The 18,461-nt window shown below is 59.4% G+C and overlaps 3 protein-coding genes across 6 annotated transcripts; all 3 read left to right on the top strand.

Moving 5' to 3' along the window:
* FAM3A (FAM3 metabolism regulating signaling molecule A) lies at positions 1 to 7,436 on the top strand. Of its 4 annotated transcripts, none has more exons than XM_079726880.1 (9): positions 1 to 99; positions 1,951 to 2,064; positions 2,661 to 2,684; positions 4,739 to 4,862; positions 4,948 to 5,024; positions 5,369 to 5,419; positions 5,739 to 5,823; positions 5,900 to 6,026; positions 6,745 to 7,436. In XM_079726880.1, the coding sequence occupies exons 1-9, from the start codon at positions 87 to 89 to the stop codon at positions 6,838 to 6,840; spliced, it is 711 nt and encodes a 236-aa protein (XP_079583006.1). In that variant the 5' UTR covers positions 1 to 86; the 3' UTR covers positions 6,841 to 7,436. The 4 variants fall into 4 exon arrangements, with proteins under 4 accessions (XP_079583006.1, XP_079583008.1, XP_079583007.1 ...); XM_079726881.1 differs by having other exon boundaries at positions 2 to 99; positions 4,966 to 5,024; XM_079726882.1 differs by lacking the exon at positions 5,369 to 5,419 and having other exon boundaries at positions 4,966 to 5,024.
* A 6,020-nt stretch (positions 7,437 to 13,456) lies between these two features.
* Positions 13,457 to 15,136, top strand: SLC10A3 (solute carrier family 10 member 3). Its single transcript, XM_079726879.1, has one exon. The coding sequence runs from the start codon at positions 13,472 to 13,474 to the stop codon at positions 14,903 to 14,905; it is 1,434 nt and encodes a 477-aa protein (XP_079583005.1). The 5' UTR covers positions 13,457 to 13,471; the 3' UTR covers positions 14,906 to 15,136.
* A 591-nt stretch (positions 15,137 to 15,727) lies between these two features.
* UBL4A (ubiquitin like 4A) lies at positions 15,728 to 16,939 on the top strand. The gene is made up of 4 exons (XM_079726885.1): positions 15,728 to 15,917; positions 16,092 to 16,197; positions 16,413 to 16,639; positions 16,754 to 16,939. The coding sequence occupies exons 1-4, from the start codon at positions 15,870 to 15,872 to the stop codon at positions 16,862 to 16,864; spliced, it is 492 nt and encodes a 163-aa protein (XP_079583011.1). The 5' UTR covers positions 15,728 to 15,869; the 3' UTR covers positions 16,865 to 16,939.
* The last annotated feature ends 1,522 nt before the right edge of the window (positions 16,940 to 18,461 follow it).

Below are 18,461 nucleotides of genomic sequence, written 5' to 3'. Positions count from 1 at the left end.
TGCTCTTCTGCTTTGTTGCCCCCCAGAGCGCACGGTCCACAAACGCTGCACCTGACGGCTGCCCCACCCCAGCGGGAGAAGTGGCCATGAGGTTGGCAGGTGGGTGGCTTCCACAGTGAACCGGAGAGAGTTGGAAAGGAGACTTGTCTGGAGGCCCAGGTGTCCAGAGGTCTGTCTGGAAGGGCCAGGGGTGGTGGGACCACTGGGTTTGGGGGTTGGTTTTTTTATTATTTATTTTTGGCTATGTTGGGTCTTCCTTGCAGTGTGCGAGCTTCTCATTGCGGTGGCTTCTCTTGTTGCAGAGCACGGGCTCTAGGCGCGCGGGCTTCAGGAGTTGTAGCACGTGGGCTCAGTAGTTGTGGCTCACAGGCTCTAGAGCACAGGCTTAGTAGCTGTGCTGCATGGGCTTAGTCGCTCCGCGGCATGTGGGATCTCCCCGGACCAGGGCTCGAACCTGTGTCCCCTGCATTGGCAGGCGGATTTTTAACCACGGTGCCACCAGGGAAGTCCCTGGGTTTGGTTTTTGAAACAGAGGACTCTGCAGAAACACTCATTCTATGACCTTGAGCAAATCCTTTCACCTCTGAGGACTTCAGCTCCTAGCTCTCTCTTTTCAGCTGTGAGATGAGGATCATAATAGATTTCTCCCAAATGACATAACTGGCCGCTGTTTGGAAAAAGTTGTGGGAGAGAGCTCCAGGGAGCACAGCGGCTGGGTGGACAGGGAGAGGCAGTGGTCTTAGATGAGAAGCTGACCATAGTGGCCCTGCGGTTGGATGTGAACCTAGTGCCAGCCCTGCTGTCGCTTGGACAGCTACGATGAAGGGGGCTTGGGGATGGATAGGTTGGGGGGTGGACTTCATACCTGCTGAAATTGAAGCATTATGAATGTATCCCGGGGAAGCTGACCCATGAGGAACTGGCTGGGAGAGTGGGGCCTCAAGAGTGGTCAGGGCTGGAGTGGTGAAATACAGTCAGTGCTCGTGAGGGTTAGTTCAAGGCTGGGAGCAGAGCAGGGCTCTACCTACAGGTAGAGTCGAGGCAGGAGAGGAGACGGAGAGTAGGATAAAGGCAGAGAGGACGCTGTGGGACAGGAGCTGGGCAAAGTCCAGCTTTTCAGGGGAGGGTCAAGGAGGACGATCTAAGCAAGAAGGATGAGGAGCATCCAGGTGGGGCTCAAGGGTGCCGTCCCAGAAGCCAGCCGAGAAGGGTTTCCGTGGGAGGGCTTCAGCCTGCGCGGCCACCCGAGGGGTCAAGGGACATTAGGGCCAAGAGGTAACCTGGGGCGCTGGCATCAAGAAGGTCCCAGGCGGCCTTGGCCACAAGCCGTCCTGCAGGGGTAATGGAGGCAAGGGCAGAGTGGAGCAGGTTGCGAGATGGGGAAGGAAGTCTGTGGAAGAAGCCAGCGCACAGGACTTTGGAGGAGCCGGCAGGGAGAGGAAGGGAGGGCGCAGAGCCCCGCCGCTGGCTGTGGAGGTGATTCCGAAGGAGGCCTTTCCTCCCGCGTTTTCTGAGGACGGGAGGTGTTGAAAATAGAGGGGAAAGAGGGAGACAAAGTGACCGCTATGCTAAGAAAGCCGAGCAGGGTGGAGAGCTCGGCGCCCAGCTCACAGCAGGGGAAGGGAGGACTGCCTGGCCTTCCAAAGGAGTAGGAACTTCCTCCGTCACCATCACAGGAGAAAGGAGCGCAGGATGGCAGGGACTCAAAGACACACTGGTAGCCTCAGAAGCAGGAGGTTAGGCGGCCCCTCCACACCGCCAGGGAGAGCCAAGCTGAGCCTTGGAGTTGGAGCTCAGCTTCCTCCTTCACCCACCAGGAGCTCCCACCTTCCTGTTCTCCACTCGCTTCTTCCCAAGTGCCTGGGGAGATCCGATCATGAGAGGCCCTGGGGTCGTTCGGGAGCTCACTGGCATCTGAGGAGGCCTTGCCCGTGTCTGTCATGCCTCTAGGTCCCCTCCGCATCGTGGCCCTGGTCATCACCGTGGGCCTCACCTGGCTCGTAGCCAGCATCCTCCTCGGTGGGCCTGGCGGTGGCTTTCCTCGCATCCAGCAACTCTTCGCCAGTGAGTATGGGACTCTCCCTCGCCCCGCTACGAGGTCCCCGGCGCGGCCGCCTGGGCCTGCAGCCTGAGGCTCGCGGTGGAGGTGGCGGTGGCCTGGGTTTGCTGTCTCTTCCTGGCAGGGCACCTATAGCTGCCCTCGGTCCGCCTCCTGGCATCCGGCACAGCCTTCCCCCTACCTCCCAGTTGCTTCGGCTGGAAACGCCAATCCCCGCTAATTAGAATTCTTTGTTCGCTGGGGCCCGCGTGAGGGGCAGGGGGGCTTCTGCTGAACACTGGGGATGACTCCCGAGTTGTTCCCTGCAGGCTTTCCGCTGGGTTCTGAGATGGGGAGGGGACTCGACACCTCGTTACTGGTGACACATCACCTAAGTACTTTTTGCAATTCCCATCTCCCCTTTTCCTGGAGCAGAGAGCTCTGCATCCGAACGTCATTTAGACTCGAGCAGGAACGCACGTGCCAAGGTCAGCCTGGCTAAGCCCTTGGCCCCTGAACCTGACTGCTCCTCCACCTTGACTTCACAGTGTAGGAGCAGGCTGCCCTGCTGCAGGCCCTGGGAAAGGTCCACACTAACAGAAACAACTCTCTGTACCCACAGGCCCAGAGAACTCAGTGACTGCAGGTAAGGCTCCTGTCACCTCCCTGCTCCTGCCCTGTGCCCACCCCTCTTACCACTTTAGTGACACCCGTGCCTGTCCCCAGCCCTCCAGGGTTTCTCTTCTCCATTCATCCCTCCCCAAACTAGCCGTCACAGCCCACTGGAGCTGCTTGCATGCTGTGAGCCTAGACAACAAGTTACATGCTTCCAGAATACACTAGGGGGACAGGCATAGGATAGACATTTCCATTCCAAAAGGGAGAAATTGGAAGGAATAAAGGGGTCATCAGTCTCAAGCAAGTCCCAAACCCAGCAGGGCCAATCCATTCGATTTCAAAACATAAGAAGAATCCCTGGGCCTTTGGTGGGGGTAGGGGGGATCTGGAACGTAGGGGACGATCCTACCCTCCCTCTGGGCCTGAGCCAACTCTGGCCTCTGCAGCCATTGCTCTGCCCTTGGAATCATCCTCCCTCCCTTCTGTCCTTTCTCTGTCCCTTTCCGTCCAGGCTGGCAGTGTTTCTACTGGTATAAAATTCTCAAAAACTTTGTTGATCTCCTGTGCAATTCATGAGGGTCTAAGCTGTAAGACAAGGGAGTCCTCCAAATCGTTCCTGGATAACCGCATCTCTCTGTTCCTGGCTTCCACTGACATGCTTGAGTGGGTCCACAGGTCACGCGGCCCAGCTCTTCATGGACACTTGTCCAGCCACACCCTTGGTGTTCTCTCCCGAGCCTGCTTTCTCATTGTTTGCAATATGATTAGCCTGAGAATCTTCTAGATCTCCACATTCTGGTTCCTTCATACTTAACAATTACATCCTCAATTCATCAACCTCCAAGTTCAGCATTTACAAGTTCTGCCTTCCACAAAACAGTGGAAAACAATTTGGCCAAGTTCTTTGCCACTTTATGACAAGGATGGCCTTTCCTCCAGTGTCCCATAGCATGTTCCTCATTTCTGTCTGAGAGCTCACCAGAAGCACCTGTAGCATTCACATTTCTATTGACAGTCTGGTCATGATGATATGTGCGTTACCCCGGACCGTAGGAGCTCTCTCTACTACCCTTCTCTCTTCTTTCTGAGCCCTCACCAGAATCACCTATACTGTCCATATTTCTACCAACAGTCTCTTCAAGGCAATCTAGGCCTTTCCTAATATGCACCTCAAAATTCTACAGCCTCTACCCATTACCCAATTGCAAAGCCACTTCCACATTTTTAGGGATTTATTATGGCAGCACCCCACTTCTTGGTATCAGAATCTGTATCAGTTTCCTGCGGCTGCCATAACAAAATAGCACAAACCAGGTGGCTTAAACAACAGAAGTGTATTCTCTCACAGTTCCGGAAGGTAGAAGTCTGAAATCTAGGTGTTGGAAGGCTACACTCCCCCCAGAGGCTCCAGGGAGAACCCTTACTCACCTCTGCCAGCTTCTGGTGGCCTCAGGTGTCCCTGGACTTGTGGCCGCCTCCCTCCCATCTCCACCTCCGTCTTCACAAGGACTTCTCCGTGTGTGTGTCTTCTCTTCTGTCTTTTGTAAGAACACGTGTCATTAGATTTAGGTCCCACCCTATTCCAGGATGATCTCATCTTAATGAATTATAACTTCAATGACCCTATTTCCACAGAGGGTCACGTTCTGAGGTCCTGGGAGTTGGGGCTTGAGAACATCTTCTGTGGGGACACAGGTCACCTCGTAATAGAGACCAACCTCCTCGTGCCCTCTCCACGGGGTCCTTGCACCTGCCCTCCCAGCAGCTTTCCTTCCCTCCTATCCTCTGTTCCCGGTGGGGCCACAGCCCAGGCCAGCCCTCCTGCCTCCTTTCTCTTCTCCCACCAGTGGCCGAGGAGCCTCCCTGGGGTCCCTGTCACCTTGCCCTGAGGCCAGCCCCAGTGGGATACAGAGTGTCCGTGGAAGTGTCCCTTCCTTGGCCTGAGCCACATCCCCACCCCACGCCAGTCCCCTGGTCTGTGGTCACTCATTCCTCCCTATGGGCTGGTCCTGACCTCCCCCTCTCAGATCTCGGGTGCCCCCAGGGCCAGGCCCATGGGTCACCCCTGTTGTCCCTACCCAGAGCCGAGGGCCAGGAAGTACAAATGCGGCCTGCCTCAGCCGTGTCCCGAGGAGCACCTGGCCTTCCGCATGGTCAGCGGGGCTGCCAACGTCATTGGACCCAAGATCTGCCTGGAGGACAGGATGTGAGCCCCTCAGGCCGGCGGGGGTGGGGAGGGGAGCTGGGTCTGCGAGGACTGGGCTCGAGCAGGGTAGACGTGCCACTGGAAGGCTCTGTCCCCCTGCTAGGCTCATGAGCAGTGTCAAGGACAACGTGGGCCGGGGACTGAACATCGCCCTGGTGAACGGTGAGTTGCCCACGGAGCAGAGAGGCAAAGCTGAGCCGTGACCTGCCGCCCTCCTTCCACCCCGTCACCAGGGATTCGCGGGGGGGCTTGGGAAAGGGTCTGTGCGAGCTGAAGGCTCCACAGAAGAGGTGACCCAATGGACGAGAGCGTGGCAGCAGTGAAGAACTGGAAGTTTCCAGGAAGTGGGAGGCTGCTTCACGGGGGGTCCCTGGAGAGCCCCCAATGCTGAGCAGAAGCTCCACAGCCTCGGGTGGGTCCCAGCGGTCTGAACGAGGGGCACGGTGGGCGTGAATATGGGGGGAGGTGAAAAGCTTCCAGCAGCACCCATCCTTCCCTCCGACCAGGGGTAAGCGGAGAGCTCATCGAGGCCCGCGCCTTCGACATGTGGGCGGGAGGTGAGTCAAGCCGCGGCCTCCGCCTTCTGACTGTGGGCGGAATGACAGCATCTTCCCCCTGAAAGCTGCTCCCTCTGTCCGCTCGCTGGGGCGTCTTGAGCACTTCCTTGGGTTCAGAAAAGCCAGGGAGAAGGACAGGTGTACGGTCAGGGCTTCAGCCCTGGTTTCTTATACCATTTGGTCCCTGCACTCACTCAGCAACCCTGGCCGGGGTGTGTCCGTGGCCTGATCACTACTTTAGTTTCCTCATCTGGAGAACGGGTTGGTGAGGGAGGGGTGCTCAGTGGTGCCTGATGCTCCATGGGAACTGTCCCCCCAGATGTCAATGATCTACTGAAGTTTATCCGGCCGCTGCATGAAGGCACCCTGGTGTTCGTGGCTTCCTACGATGACCCAGCCACCAAGTAAGTAATGGCGGAGGCTGGCCGAGGCCTCACCCTTCTGTGGTCACGGCTCATATCTCTTCCTTCTGTGGGGCAGGATGAATGAAGAGACCAGGAAGCTTTTCAGCGATCTGGGCAGCAAGAATGTCAAGGACCTGGCCTTCCGGGACAGCTGGGTGTTTGTAGGGGCCAAGGGTGTGCAGAACAAGAGCCCCTTTGAGCAGGTATGGGGCGCAGGCCCTGGGACCCCCACTGCACGGCGCAGGCCAGTCTGCCCTCCCCTCCTGCCTGCATCCTCTGAGGTCCCCTCTGTTCACGCCCAGCACCCACACACACAGCGGCCCACACATCTTTAAGATGCTCCTGGGACTTCCCCGGCAGTCCAGTGTTTGGGACTTTGCGCTTCCACTGCAAGGGGCACAGGTTGAATCCCTGGTCGGGGAACTAAGATCCTGCATGCCAGGATGCTCAGTCCTGTCCCATCCCCACAAAACCCAGCACCCCAGTTCACACTGCACACCCTGCTCCCCACAGCAGAACAAGGCAAACAGGCTGTTCCGCCAGTTTCTGGAAGGCTCCGGCTGCCAAAAGAGCAGCTCAGCCCCCAGAGAAGAAATGCCCCCTCTGGCCTCGCTCTTCCCGCAGCTTCCAGCGGCTCCCTGAGGGCTGGGTGAGGGCAGGGACACACTCCCCCTCCTTCCCTTCCCAGCGTGTGCCAGGACCACCTAAGTTCAAAGAAGGTGACCCCCCCCACCTGCGAGGGGGCAAGCCAGGGCAGCTGCTGCCATCTTTAGAGGAGAACGCTGAGGCGCTGGGACAGACAGGTGGCGGGTGCCCGAGGCTGCACGCTTGGTTGACCCCAGCACAGGGGGACAGAGAATTCTGTCTGGCCCTGGTGCCCGAGGGCTGAGCCCGTGCCTTCCTGCCCCCACTGACCCGCAGCACGTGAAGAACAGTAAGCACACCAATAAGTACGAAGGGTGGCCCGAGGCACTGGAGATGGAAGGCTGCATCCCCAGGAGGACCACAGCCAGCTAGCGGCCAAGCTCGAGGACCAGACTAAGCGAGGTTGCATGTACCCAGCCAGGAGGAGGCGCCGGCACAGCGCTGAGGCCCGACCCCACGCCCAGCCAGGAGCACTCCTGCCCCAGCACGTCAGGGCTCCGAGGCGGTGGCCAGTGACCAGATCATGCCCAGTGGTGGGGCTGCGTTGCGGCCCCATGGCGCTTTGTCCGGGGACCCCAGGTACCCGTCTCCTTTCCCTAAAGCTGCTCTGCTGGCCGACACCCACCCAAGTCCCAAGCGCCTGCGGCCCCAAGTCTGGTAGCAGCTGCCTGGCAGGTCGGGGCATCTTCCGGAAGCTATCCGTCCCAGAGTGGCTCGCTGCTCTGCAGGCCAGTCCTGTTTCCAGTGTGGTTCGTTCTGCTGAGCCGAACGTGGTGGCCACTCCCGGCGCCTGGCTGCCTCCTGCCTTGCTCTCACGGGAAGGGGTGACCGCCTAGGAGCCAGGCCGGCCGGGCAGTGAGGTCGCCAGCCCGATGGCAGTTCCTAGCACGGTGGGTGGCAGCTCCTGCGGTTTGTCTGTCAGAGGGCCCGCTTTCTAAATGATGTCTTAATAAACTGGTGGCCCCCGATGGAATGAGGTGCATTCAGAGGGGAGTCGGGTGGTCTTGTCCTTGAGATGTGATTCAGGTGGTGAGCAGAGGGGCTCCCCTGCGGGCATCCCTGTAGCCTTGCCCTTAGACACGGCACAGGCCTATAGGGACAGGGGTGGGGATTAAAACCAACCCAGGAGCTTCCCCCCTCCCCCCAGCCTCCTGCAAGAGCTAGTGTGTCTCCCCAGCAGTGCTCAGTGTTATATGCCTTTGAAATCAGGCCAGCAAGAGGCCGAGTCACATGGGCTATTTGGCATTTCTCACAGACTGCAGTTATATTTCCCTGCAAGGGGTGAGAACCAGCAAGAAACTATAAGGAGTTTTCTGGAAAAGTACATGAGGGTGCAGAAATGGCCTGGGGTCACAAAAAGGAGAGAAGGCGGTTGGGACTTCCCAGATGGAGGAATCGGGGCGCCAGCCAGGTAGGCTCAAGGGGGCCATGGCGGGGGCAGTGGACTTGCGAGTCCCCCCTCTAGGGGTTAGGTGCTGCGAGAGAGTGAACACGGCATCAGGAAATGAAAGTATTTAAGGAGGTGGCAGAAGAGGAGAGAGAGGCGAGGGACGGCCCGGGAGGAGAAGCTGTGGTCGTGAGGCCATGGCCACGGCTGCGAAGCATCAGGAAGTGGAGACGTGAGGACGGCCCGGGTTGCTTACCTGGGAGACGGTGTTCACAGAAGCTGAAACGCAGCCTGACCCTGTGCCGAGAGCTTTATGTGTCTTCATTTTTAAATAGACTTCCTGTTTTAGAGCAGTTTTACGTTCCCAGCAAAGTTGAGCAGAAAGTCCAGAGTTCCCACATACCCAGCCTCTACTGACACGTCATCACCACCCAAAGCCCAGGGTGACATCAGGGTTCCCTCTTGGTGTCGTACGGTCTGTGCGTTTGACGGTGTTTATAATGACGAATACTTACCACTATAGTATCATATACATGTATTCATTTTTTAAACCTTCTATTATGGACATTTTCAACATCCTCCAAAGTAGAGAGACTAGTCTGATGAATCTAGATGTACCCAGTGGGGCTGCCACAGTGATCATCGTGTGGCCAGTGTTTCATTTACACACCCCAGCGAGCAAGTGCTGCTGGTTGCTGGTGAGCCCCGTTTACGGAAGATAAATGGTCCCTGGTGTGCTCAGGAAAGTTTCCCTGGAGCTGGGAGGTTAGAAGCCAGATGAATAGGGCCCCACAAGGTTAGTCGCTTGCCCCAAATGAAACGCGTCTCAGCGAAGGGCCGCACCGCAAGGCTGGGAGGTGCCTCTTATACAACTGCTGAGCCAGCTGACCTGCCCCAGACCTTCACTGCGTGTGCCAGAGTCACACAGATGGAAATGGCAGGCCAGCTTTATCCCCCATGTGGCCCAACGCAGGTAGGATGCTGACAGTGGTGTGGGATGCAGCCCGCCCGACCTTCCAAAGCGGAGGTACGTCTTTCTACATCCTACGGTCCTCTTCCGCCAGGGTATTGTCCCCCAGGCCTACCCTCAGGAGTTAAGACGTCATCAGTTACAAGTGACAGGGTCCCAACGCAACTGGCATATGCAAAGATAAATACATAATGACGGGAGGGAGGCTTAATGTTCCTGTAACAGACCCCAACGCCCATGGGTGATTCCAGCTCCAGTAACGTCCTTGGGATACGGGCTCTCCATCTCTTGGCTCCGCTTTTCTTTGTGTTTGCATCCTTTTCAAACATGCTGTCTTCCCCAGGCAGGGGGAGTGACAGTAGATGTCCCAGGTTAGCAACCCCAGCAAGAAAAGAGCTCCCACCTTCCAGCCCAAGTCCCCGGGCACTACCTCTCATGGGTCCAGATTGGATTATGGGTTTATCCTTGTCTCAATCTGTGTGGCTCTGATTGGCTACCCCTGGGCCTGTGCCCACCCCAGAGGCCAGTGTTGGGGTCATCCTCATGCAAACCTTGTGTACCGAGAATGGAGGAGGGATGGCCCCCGAAAGAAAACTCGGGGGCCGTGACCTGTTGCTGGGCATGCAAAAACGCCAGTTGTCACTACATTTCCCGGTAAATACCAAATGCATCCCGTACTTGTGCTTGTATAGAATACGCCTTCCATGCGTGCTGATTTATCACACGGTTTACTTGGAGCCCCGTGCCCGGAGAGCAGGAGGTAGGCACACTTTTCAGGGTCATCACTGTGACCCTGTTAGCAGGACGGTGGCAGGTCTCCCATCTGAAGTGCACGGATGTTTTAGCTGTCACTGTCGTTTGTGCCATCTATTCTGTCGGTCCAGATGACTTCTCTTTTGGAACTAGATATCCTTGACTGATTCGTAGAGACCTTCCTTCTCTTCTGGGGTAAATTATTAATCCCCTAAACTAACTACAAACATTCTCTTGTCTTTAATTTAGCCACACCTTTTTTCCTGCAGGGAAGGCCTCTAAATTCCCTCATGTCGGACAGCCCAGCAGCCCACTCTGGCTTTTCAGGGGAGACTGAAAGGACTGACGGTAGTGGGGAGCAGCCTTCTAACTACATTTGCTCCCCTTGACCCCTGGCACCAATTCCCGTCCAGCTGGAATATAAAAACACAGGTTTCCTCAAGAGCGAACACATCTTTTAGGTTTTCCATCCCCCGTTCTTCCAGCTGACCCATCCCCCTTCTCCCTCTGGCCAGTTTTACCCCATCCTCAGGCAGCGACAGCACCACTGCTCTTTTGCAAACTGCAGTCTTCAACACAGCATGTGCCAAGCTCAGCCCTCTCACCTGTGCCAGCCTGCTTCCATCAGGACAGCTCAACCCATTTGAGAGGGACAGTACAGACTTTCTGGGACACCAAGTCCACGCACAAATGGCTTATGAACTGAGGCTAAAGAACAGCCTAGAGCTATAGCCTCTGAATGTTTCTGCATCATTGACATAAATCAAACCCTGAGTGTGTACCCTCACCATGTTTGTGTCTGCTTACATGTCACACCCATGTACTAATCTGAACTTTATAGCACACATACACAAGTAGAATTTTTAAATAAGGCTAGATGAAAATTAATAGGTTTTTATTTAAATGATTACAATTATTTATTGGAAAAATTAAATAGAAGAGATGCTACAGGTCTTTTTGGACATTCTCTACGATGTGTCTTATGCACCTCCTGGGGGCAAGAACCTGCAAGTTTGGGCACCACTGGCCTCCATCACAGCCCTTCAAGAGGTCTTCCAGACCAGTGGGTAGCCATCGTCCCGCTGCCTGACTGCAGTTGCCCAGCAGCCTCTGGGAACGTGCAAATCCCCGTGATTCTACACTTGCTTGCTTACTGTCTGCCCATGTCCACATTCTACATCCTCACCACCTTTTTGCCCTTCCTATGCCATGTGTGTGCATGCCTTTTCCGTGAAGCCTCCGGACCTGGCTGGTGGCCCCAAATAGTTTTGAGAGGTTGAAAAGTTCACTGATATTACACGGTGTGGAAATAGGCGCTCGGTCGAAGCTTGAACGAAGCGAAGGTGGAACAAGGCCGAGCCTGGGACCCGAAATCTGGGTCGGTCGGACTTGGCTCTCGAGCTACAGGGCTGGGCGCCCTGAGCAGGAACGTGGCCTTTACCCTGACCCCGGTCTCCCGCCACTAGCAGCAGCCCTCGGGCGTCCTAGCTCGGCTAACGTCTAAGCCTGTGTCCCAGTGCCCCCAGAGGTCGCAGCGTGTTTGGGAACGACTGGGGTGCCTACCCGGAGCGAGTCGCCCCGGCGGCGACCACAGGAGGCTGGGACCCGCGGCTCGGTGGCCACTCGAGTCCGCACCCAGCGCCGACCAACCACCACCCGGAAGGCTGCCAAGCCGGCGCGCGCGCGCGCGCGCCACCTCGTCGCTCCCAGATACGCCACATCCGGTCGGGACCCGCCCCGGCCGCGAGAGGTGAGGAGGCCGCCGCGGGGTAGGCGGGGCGGGGCCTCGTCGGCTCGGGGCGGGGCCCCGGCGGGCCGAGCTCGCAGGCGTCCGCCCGCCCGGCAGGCGCTGGCGCTCGCGCCGAGCTTCGCGGCCGCGGAGGCAGGTGAGAGCCTCGGTCCGGGAAGGGCGGTTGGAAGGCGGCTTCTGGCCCCGGCCGGGGAAGGGCCACCACCGCGCGTTCGTGAGGCCTGGCGCGGCCGCGGGGACCGGGAATGGCGTGAGAGACCCCGGGACCGCCCGGGCGGGTCGCCGGCCTGCCGGCTGCGGGGCTGCAGCGCGAACTCGGCGGCGGCGCGCTCCTCCTCCCCTCCCTCCCCGATTCCTGCCCGAGCTCTGATTGTGCCCCATCCGACAACTTCTGGACTCCCAGATAGGGAGGAGACCCGGGTCAGCACTGCCAACTGCCCCGACACCGAACGCTTGGCCCGTGTGGAAAAAGCCGCCGGCCCGGGGTTCCCTCGCCTGCCTAGGGGCGCATCTGCCCAAACTGTAGCGGTACCTCAAGCAGAAATAGTGGGGATCCGGGCCAGACCCCTCACGCAGTGACTCAGTGACTCAAAGCCGCCAGCGGTACTGGAAGGACGGGGTGGATGGCCCATCGCCTCCGCTCCCTTCTGAACTGGTTCACAGCACCCCGGTGGCTTCAGTAGCGGGTGCCTTCATCTTTTCCCTGTGACTCCCTCTGGTTTTCCTGCCTCCCTCTTCAGTGGTGGGACTCAAGGCTGGACCAAGGCCTCCAGGGTAAGTGACGCAAACCCCAGGCAGGAGAGGCCATAGCATCCCAGGGTGGCACAGCGGAACTTCACCACCTACTTCCCCTGCTCCCCCGGCATCGGTGAGGGGGGCGGCCAGGACCCAACCCTGATAGGATCTGGAGAAGCAGGGGCCTCTTCCAAGACTGGGACAGCGCAGGATGTGAGTCAATCAACAGTTATGATGAAAAATCACTGTGTCCTCATCCCGGTTGCTCCAGTTCCTGCAGGTGATGTGGCAGTAGGCTGCTGGCTGCCCAAATTGAGAAGTGGAAGGAGACAAACGTCCTCCTTTCCCCCTGAGGCGCCCTGCCCTCCTAGAAACACTCCTCCTCTCACTGGTAGTTCCAGGCTCTGCTAGGGGCACATGTGGGCAGGGGAGGAATCCCTGGACTTTGAGCAGAGCCCCTCATATGTGGCACAGTGGCTCTAGGAGCTCAAATTCTGGGACTGCCAGGGGAGTGGGAGCTCTGACAGAAGGAGGAGAACCCCCAGTGGACACGTGGCCCTATCTGATCCCTTCCTGCTGCCCCTTCCGGCAACTCCCCTGGGGAGAGGGGACCTGTTCCCTCCCAGAACCCCCATCTCACCCCTGTCAGCAGGAAGGGTAGGCCAGGTGGCCATGCACGGCAACGCCGTTCACGTGTCAGTGGTGAACATCAGCCCCTGGGGCCTTTGGCCTGGTGGTCACACACTGCCCCACCCTTTGCTGGCTGCTCTCTGCCTGGCAGATGACACTCAAATGCCCTAACCTGCTCTCAGCGGGCCTGCTTCCTTGGCATCCCTGGGCAGTCCTTCAGAGATTTCGTCCCAGTTGTGGTACTGCTGCAGCTGCGTCTCAAAGCAGGTGGGGCACAGGCTAGTGGTGACAGGATTGAGGGTGGCTCTCCCAGATCCTCTGGTATTGGGACATCTCCAGATGGTCACTGTGGTGGGCAAACCCAGGGGAATCAGCGCTTATCAGCGGGCTGAAGGCGAACTCCGACCTATAGGTGGCCCCTCTGGGTGAGGGATGGGAAGCTTGAGGCAGTTGTGACTGCGGAGGGGGCAGCCGAATGGCAGTCAAGGGCCAGCACTAGGCCTCGCGTTTCCATCCCCAGGCTTGCGGCAAGGGGCCCTGCCGAGTCTCTGAACAGTGGGCTTCCAGATCCTGCGCTCCTGGGCTCACAGCCGCTCACCCTCACCAGCCACCTACCACTCTGTGTCCCTTCACTCCTCAGGAAGACCTCTGCCATCAAGAAAGGCAGCACAGGGCCAGGCCTTGCCCATGGACCCTTCTCAGGACAACCCGACGGCACCCGCAGAGCCGCTCTCCTAAGCTGCAGGGGGCCCGGGCTCCCCATCTTTTGGGAGGAGCCATGGTGTTTAGGAGGGGCGGGTGCAGCTCCCTGAGGTGGCCGGGCCCGGGAGGGGGCAGTGTCTGCACAGGCCCCCTAGGCATGCTCAGGGCCAGCCTGCTGCTTGTCAGCCTGCTCTGGGGGGCACGGGGCACAGCCAGCGCCAGTCTTAGCACGGCTGTGGGCCGTACCGTGCCCCTGACAGGGCGCTGCTACTTGAGCATTGGGGATGGCTCCGTGACAGAGTTTGAGTTCCCAGAGGAGAGCGAGGGCATCATCGTGGTCTCAAGCCAGTACCCGGGCCAGGGCAACGGGACAGGGCCTAGCCCCGTGCTGAGGGTCACCTCCCTGGACACAGAGGTGCTGACCATCAAGAACGTGAGTGCCATAGCCTGGGCTGGTGGGGGCGGCTTCGTGGTGAGCATCCACTCGGGCCTGCCTGGGCTAGCGCCACTCCACCTCCAGCTCCTGGACCCCCGTGAGGCCCCATCCACGCTGGTTGAGGAGCGGAGAGATTTCTGCATCAGGGTCTCAGCTGCTGAAGACACGCCTGCCCCCCTTGGCACCGACTTGGCCCACTTCTCGGAGAGCCCAGTACTCTACTTGCTTCTGCCTCTTATCTTTGTCAACAAGTGTTCGTTTGGGTGCAAAGTAGAGCTCGAGGTTCTGAAGGGGCTCCTGCAGAGCCCCCAGCCCATGCTGCTGGGCCTCCTGGGCCAGTTTCTGGTTATGCCCTTCTATGCTTTTCTGATGGCTAAGGTCTTCATGCTGCCCAAGGCCCTGGCTCTGGGCCTCATCATCACTTGCTCGTCGCCCGGCGGCGGGGGGAGCTACCTCTTCAGCCTCCTCCTTGGGGGGGATGTCACCCTGGCCATCTCCATGACTTTCATCTCAACAGTGGCTGCCACCGGTTTCCTGCCGCTGTCCTCGGCCATCTACAGCCGCCTGCTCAGCATCCACGAAACACTCCACGTGCCCATTTCCAAGATCCTGGGGACCCTGCTGTTCATCGCCATCCCCATAGCAGCAGGTGTGGTGATCAAGTCCAAGCTCCCCAAGTTCTCGCAGCTGCTGCTGCAGGTCATCAAGCCCTTCAGCTTCGTGCTGCTCCTGGGTGGCCTCTTCCTGGCCTACCACATGGGGGTCTTCATCCTGGCGGGCGTCAGGCTGCCCATTGTGCTGGTGGGCCTCACAGTGCCCCCAGTTGGCCTCCTGGTGGGTTACTGCCTGGCCACGTGCCTGAAGCTGCCAGTGGCCCAGCGTCGGACTGTCAGCATCGAGGTCGGGGTGCAGAACAGCCTGCTGGCCTTGGCCATGCTGCAGCTGTCCCTCCGCCGCCTTCAGGCTGACTATGCCTCCCAGGCCCCCTTCCTTGTGGCACTGAGTGGCACCTCAGAGATGCTGGCCTTAGTTACTGGCCACTTCATCTATAGCAGTGTGTGTGCAGTTCCCTGAGGCCCCCCGGGTCAAGCTTTCGCCACCCCTAGCCCCCAGCCTCCACCCACGGTCCCCACAGTTCTTGTGTACCAAAGGCCTTTAGTTCTCATGCACTATGCACTCAGAAAAATCCAGGCTTATTTTTTTTACTCGTTTTTTATTCTCCAGCTTTCAGTGCCAAAGAGGCCATGCTGAGTTCAGTAGGTGGGCACTGCCTAGAAAATATATTTCAATAAAAGAGAGAAGCAAGCTTGGGTCCCTTCCAGTCTTTGCCCTCTGAGGCCTGCGGGTGGGGGGAAGGAAGGGTGTGGCTGGGTAAGTGTGGGCCAGGGTGGAGGGCTGGCTTGGGTGACACGGTGACCTCTGCCCAGACTCTCTCTCAGCCTTCCTTCCCCATGCATCCCCTCTGAGAGTTGGGTCTCTCTGTTCTAGAAGGAGCGGTGGGAAGATGAGAGCGGAGGACTGGCTCCCCCGCCCGCTCCCAAGCTCAGCTGATTTTCCGCAGGCCGACTAGGAAGGAGGCAGCAGGAGGCCCGCGGGCCGCGGGGTGAGCTCTGCAGGGCCGGGTCATCAGCGCACTCCTGAGAGGCAGGGAATCGGCCTCGGCCCTGACATGTTCCGCCCGCGGGCGGTGAGCGGGGGCGAGCGAACCCCTGGCCCGCCTTCTCCCCCGAGTCCCAGCTCCCCGACTCCGCCGGCCGGGCCCGACTAGTTCCTCCACCCCTTCTCATCCCCGCGGGCTTCCCGGCTCAGTCGCCGCGGGGCCCGGGTCCGGACGGTCCCTGTGCTCGGGGGGGGGGGGGGGGGGGAGTGGGGGGCGGGGGGAGGGGGAACGCGACACGGGGGGCGGGGCCGCGACGCCGGGCGCGCCCCTCGCGCGACTTCCGGCAACGGCAGCTCGTGGCGCGTGCCCGGAGCGGCGGCGCGCGCCGGGGGGCTGTAGGGCTTCGCGCCGGTTGGAGTGGACGCCGCCGCGGTCGCCATGCAGCTAACAGTGAAGGCGCTCCAGGGCCGCGAGTGCAACCTGCAGGTAGCGTCGCCGGGCCCCGCCGCCGTGCCGGCTCACGCGGTTGGCCCCTGGGCGCAGGGCCGGGCCGAGGGCGGGGACGGACCGGGCGGGCTGGCCTCGCAGGGGAAGCCAGGAGAGCCGCCCTCCGCGGGGGCTGCGGCCTCACCGCCTGCCTCTCACCCTCGGCCCGGCCAGGTGTCGGAGGACGAGCTGGTGTCCACGCTGAAACATCTGGTCTCCGAGAGGCTGAACGTCCCCGTCCGCCAGCAGCGGCTGCTGTTCAAGGGCAAGGCCCTGGCAGGTAACTGGGGAGAGGAGACGCCCGGGGAGCCCCGCGGGAAGTCAGGGGACGGGGAGTCCGGGCCGAGCCCGGGCAGCAGTGGACTGGAGGGGGCTCTGGCCACTTGACCCCCGGGGAGGCTGTATCCTCAGCCGGATGCCGAGGCGCTCCGCCTGGCTTCCCCGAGGCCTTTCCCACCACCGTGGGCCACAGCTCCATCAATCTCTCTCGGGCAGATGGGAAAAGACTCTCGGATTACAGCATTGGGCCCAATTCCAAGCTCAACCTAGTGGTCAAACCTCTGGAGAAGGTGTTACTGGAAGAAAGCAGCGCGCGGACAGCGGCCGAGGCCCCGGCCCCGGCCCCGGCCCCACCCCCGGCCTCCTGGCCTCTAATCTCCAAAGTCCTGGCCCGTCATTTCAGCGCCGCAGATGCCAGCAGGGTCCTGGACCAACTCCAGAGGGTGAGCAGCGTCGCCCGGAACTCCCACGTCCCACCCAGCCGCTTGCAGCCCCTGCCCCTATCCCAGTGTCCCCCCGACCCGCACCACTGAATCCGCCTGGCCTTCTCTCCTCAGGATTATGAGAGGTCCCTGAGCCGCCTGACGCTGGATGACATGGAACGCTTGGCTGGCCGCTTCCTGCACCCTGAAGTGACTGAAGCTATGGAGAAGGGGTTCTCCAAGTAGGATTCCCGGAGCGTGGGGAGGAGCCGGGCCAAGCCACAAGCTGCATGTAGCATTAAATGTGTTCTCATGTTGCAATTCGGCTCATAATGCTAGCTGGCGGGTACGCGGGTACCTGTATCTGGCTCTTGACCTGGGTTTGCTCCCATGTTTGGCGATAGTGCTGAAGTGGGAGAGCCACGACCTGAGTCCAGCAGCTTCTAGAAGTGCCTCAGGGTGAGAGGGTTGTTTAGAAGGGTTCTGAGGGGTGGGCTTTGGCTTTCCATGTTCAGCCCACTGAGGATAAACCCTCGAGCAATACCTTTCCAGGCCTGAAAGGGGAAGCAGCTGGCCCCTGCTGCCCAGTCCTGTCACCTCGCCTCTGGCAGGTCTGACATTGGCAGGTCAAGTGACAGCCAGCCTTGGGCCCCCTCAAGCTGCTGCCACCAGTGTGCACTCGATGAAGGGAAAGCATGTCGGGGGGTCTGGGACGTCACCCAGCTCTGCGGTGTTACTTTAGGCAAGTCCCTGTGTCATGTTGGTCCCCAGCCATTGACTCTGCACAGTCACTCCTTAGACCTCAGTCAGTTTCCTTTACCCCCAACCCCCCGGGGTCGGGAGTCTGCAGCCATCCTCCCCCTTGTCTCCCAGATACAAAGTGAGGCCAAAAGCTGAGTGATGGCCCTCAGTGTCACAGCTTTTCTCTGGGCACCCCCTCTGCTTGTCTCCTCCTGGACACGGGCGGTCCTCGACCCTTAGAGATGACAGGTGGTGGGCTCGAGTTTACTCAGCCAGGCCCCTACACCCTGCGCTCACCCACGGCCTGAAAGTAGACCCTTCCCCTGCCGCGCGTGTACAGGGCCTTTCACTGTGCACGCCACTCACTGCCTGACAAGGAACGTCGGGGGGGGCCAGGGAGGGGCAGAAGCCGCTGGCAGGTGGGCCCTAGAGATCATCGAGGCACCTGCTCCTCGGAGCAGGGCGCCTGGGCTGCCCTCCTGCCTGGGCCTCGTGGGGTAAGCGCCGGGTCCCCGGGCTGGGAGGACGGACAGAGGCCTGACGGGCAAAGGCTGTGAAGAACAGATGGAAGGCCCTGGCCCCGCCCAGCAGCAGGGCCCGTGTGATGATAGACTTGCCTACACTCTCATCTCTCTTCCGTCAGGAAGGTTTATACTGACACTGCCAGTCGCACTAGAGGTGAATGTGAGACTTTGATCCGAAAGGAACTGTATTAGCTGGGCGGCTTTTGGTTTCCAGTAATTGATTTAACCGTAGAGGAAGTTGGTTTAAGCAATAAAGGAAATGCATTGGTTTACGAAACTGAGAAGTCCAGGGGTATTGGCAGCAGATAAACAGTTTCACCAAATACCCAGTTTCTTCCTACCTCCCCTCTGCACTCTGCAGCGTCTGCTTCATCCCAGGCCTCTGCCTCAGGATCAGAAGATGGTTGCCTGCAGCTTCCACCAAATCCCTTGATCACAGCCAGCAAGGAGCACCTTCCCGACCTGTAGCGTAGCTTCTTTCTCAGATGCCCCCAGCAAATAAATGCTGTCCTTTCGTTGGTCAGAACCGGGTGGTGCCTCCATCATTTTGGCCGGGGGTGGGGTGGGCTTGGGCGGGA

The sequence above is a fragment of the Hyperoodon ampullatus genome, assembly GCF_949752795.1.
Source record: "Hyperoodon ampullatus genome assembly, chromosome: X".
Lineage (NCBI taxonomy): Eukaryota > Metazoa > Chordata > Mammalia > Artiodactyla > Ziphiidae > Hyperoodon > Hyperoodon ampullatus.
The sequence above is the reverse complement of the archived record's forward strand: the minus strand, read 5'-3'. Positions and strand labels throughout refer to the sequence as shown.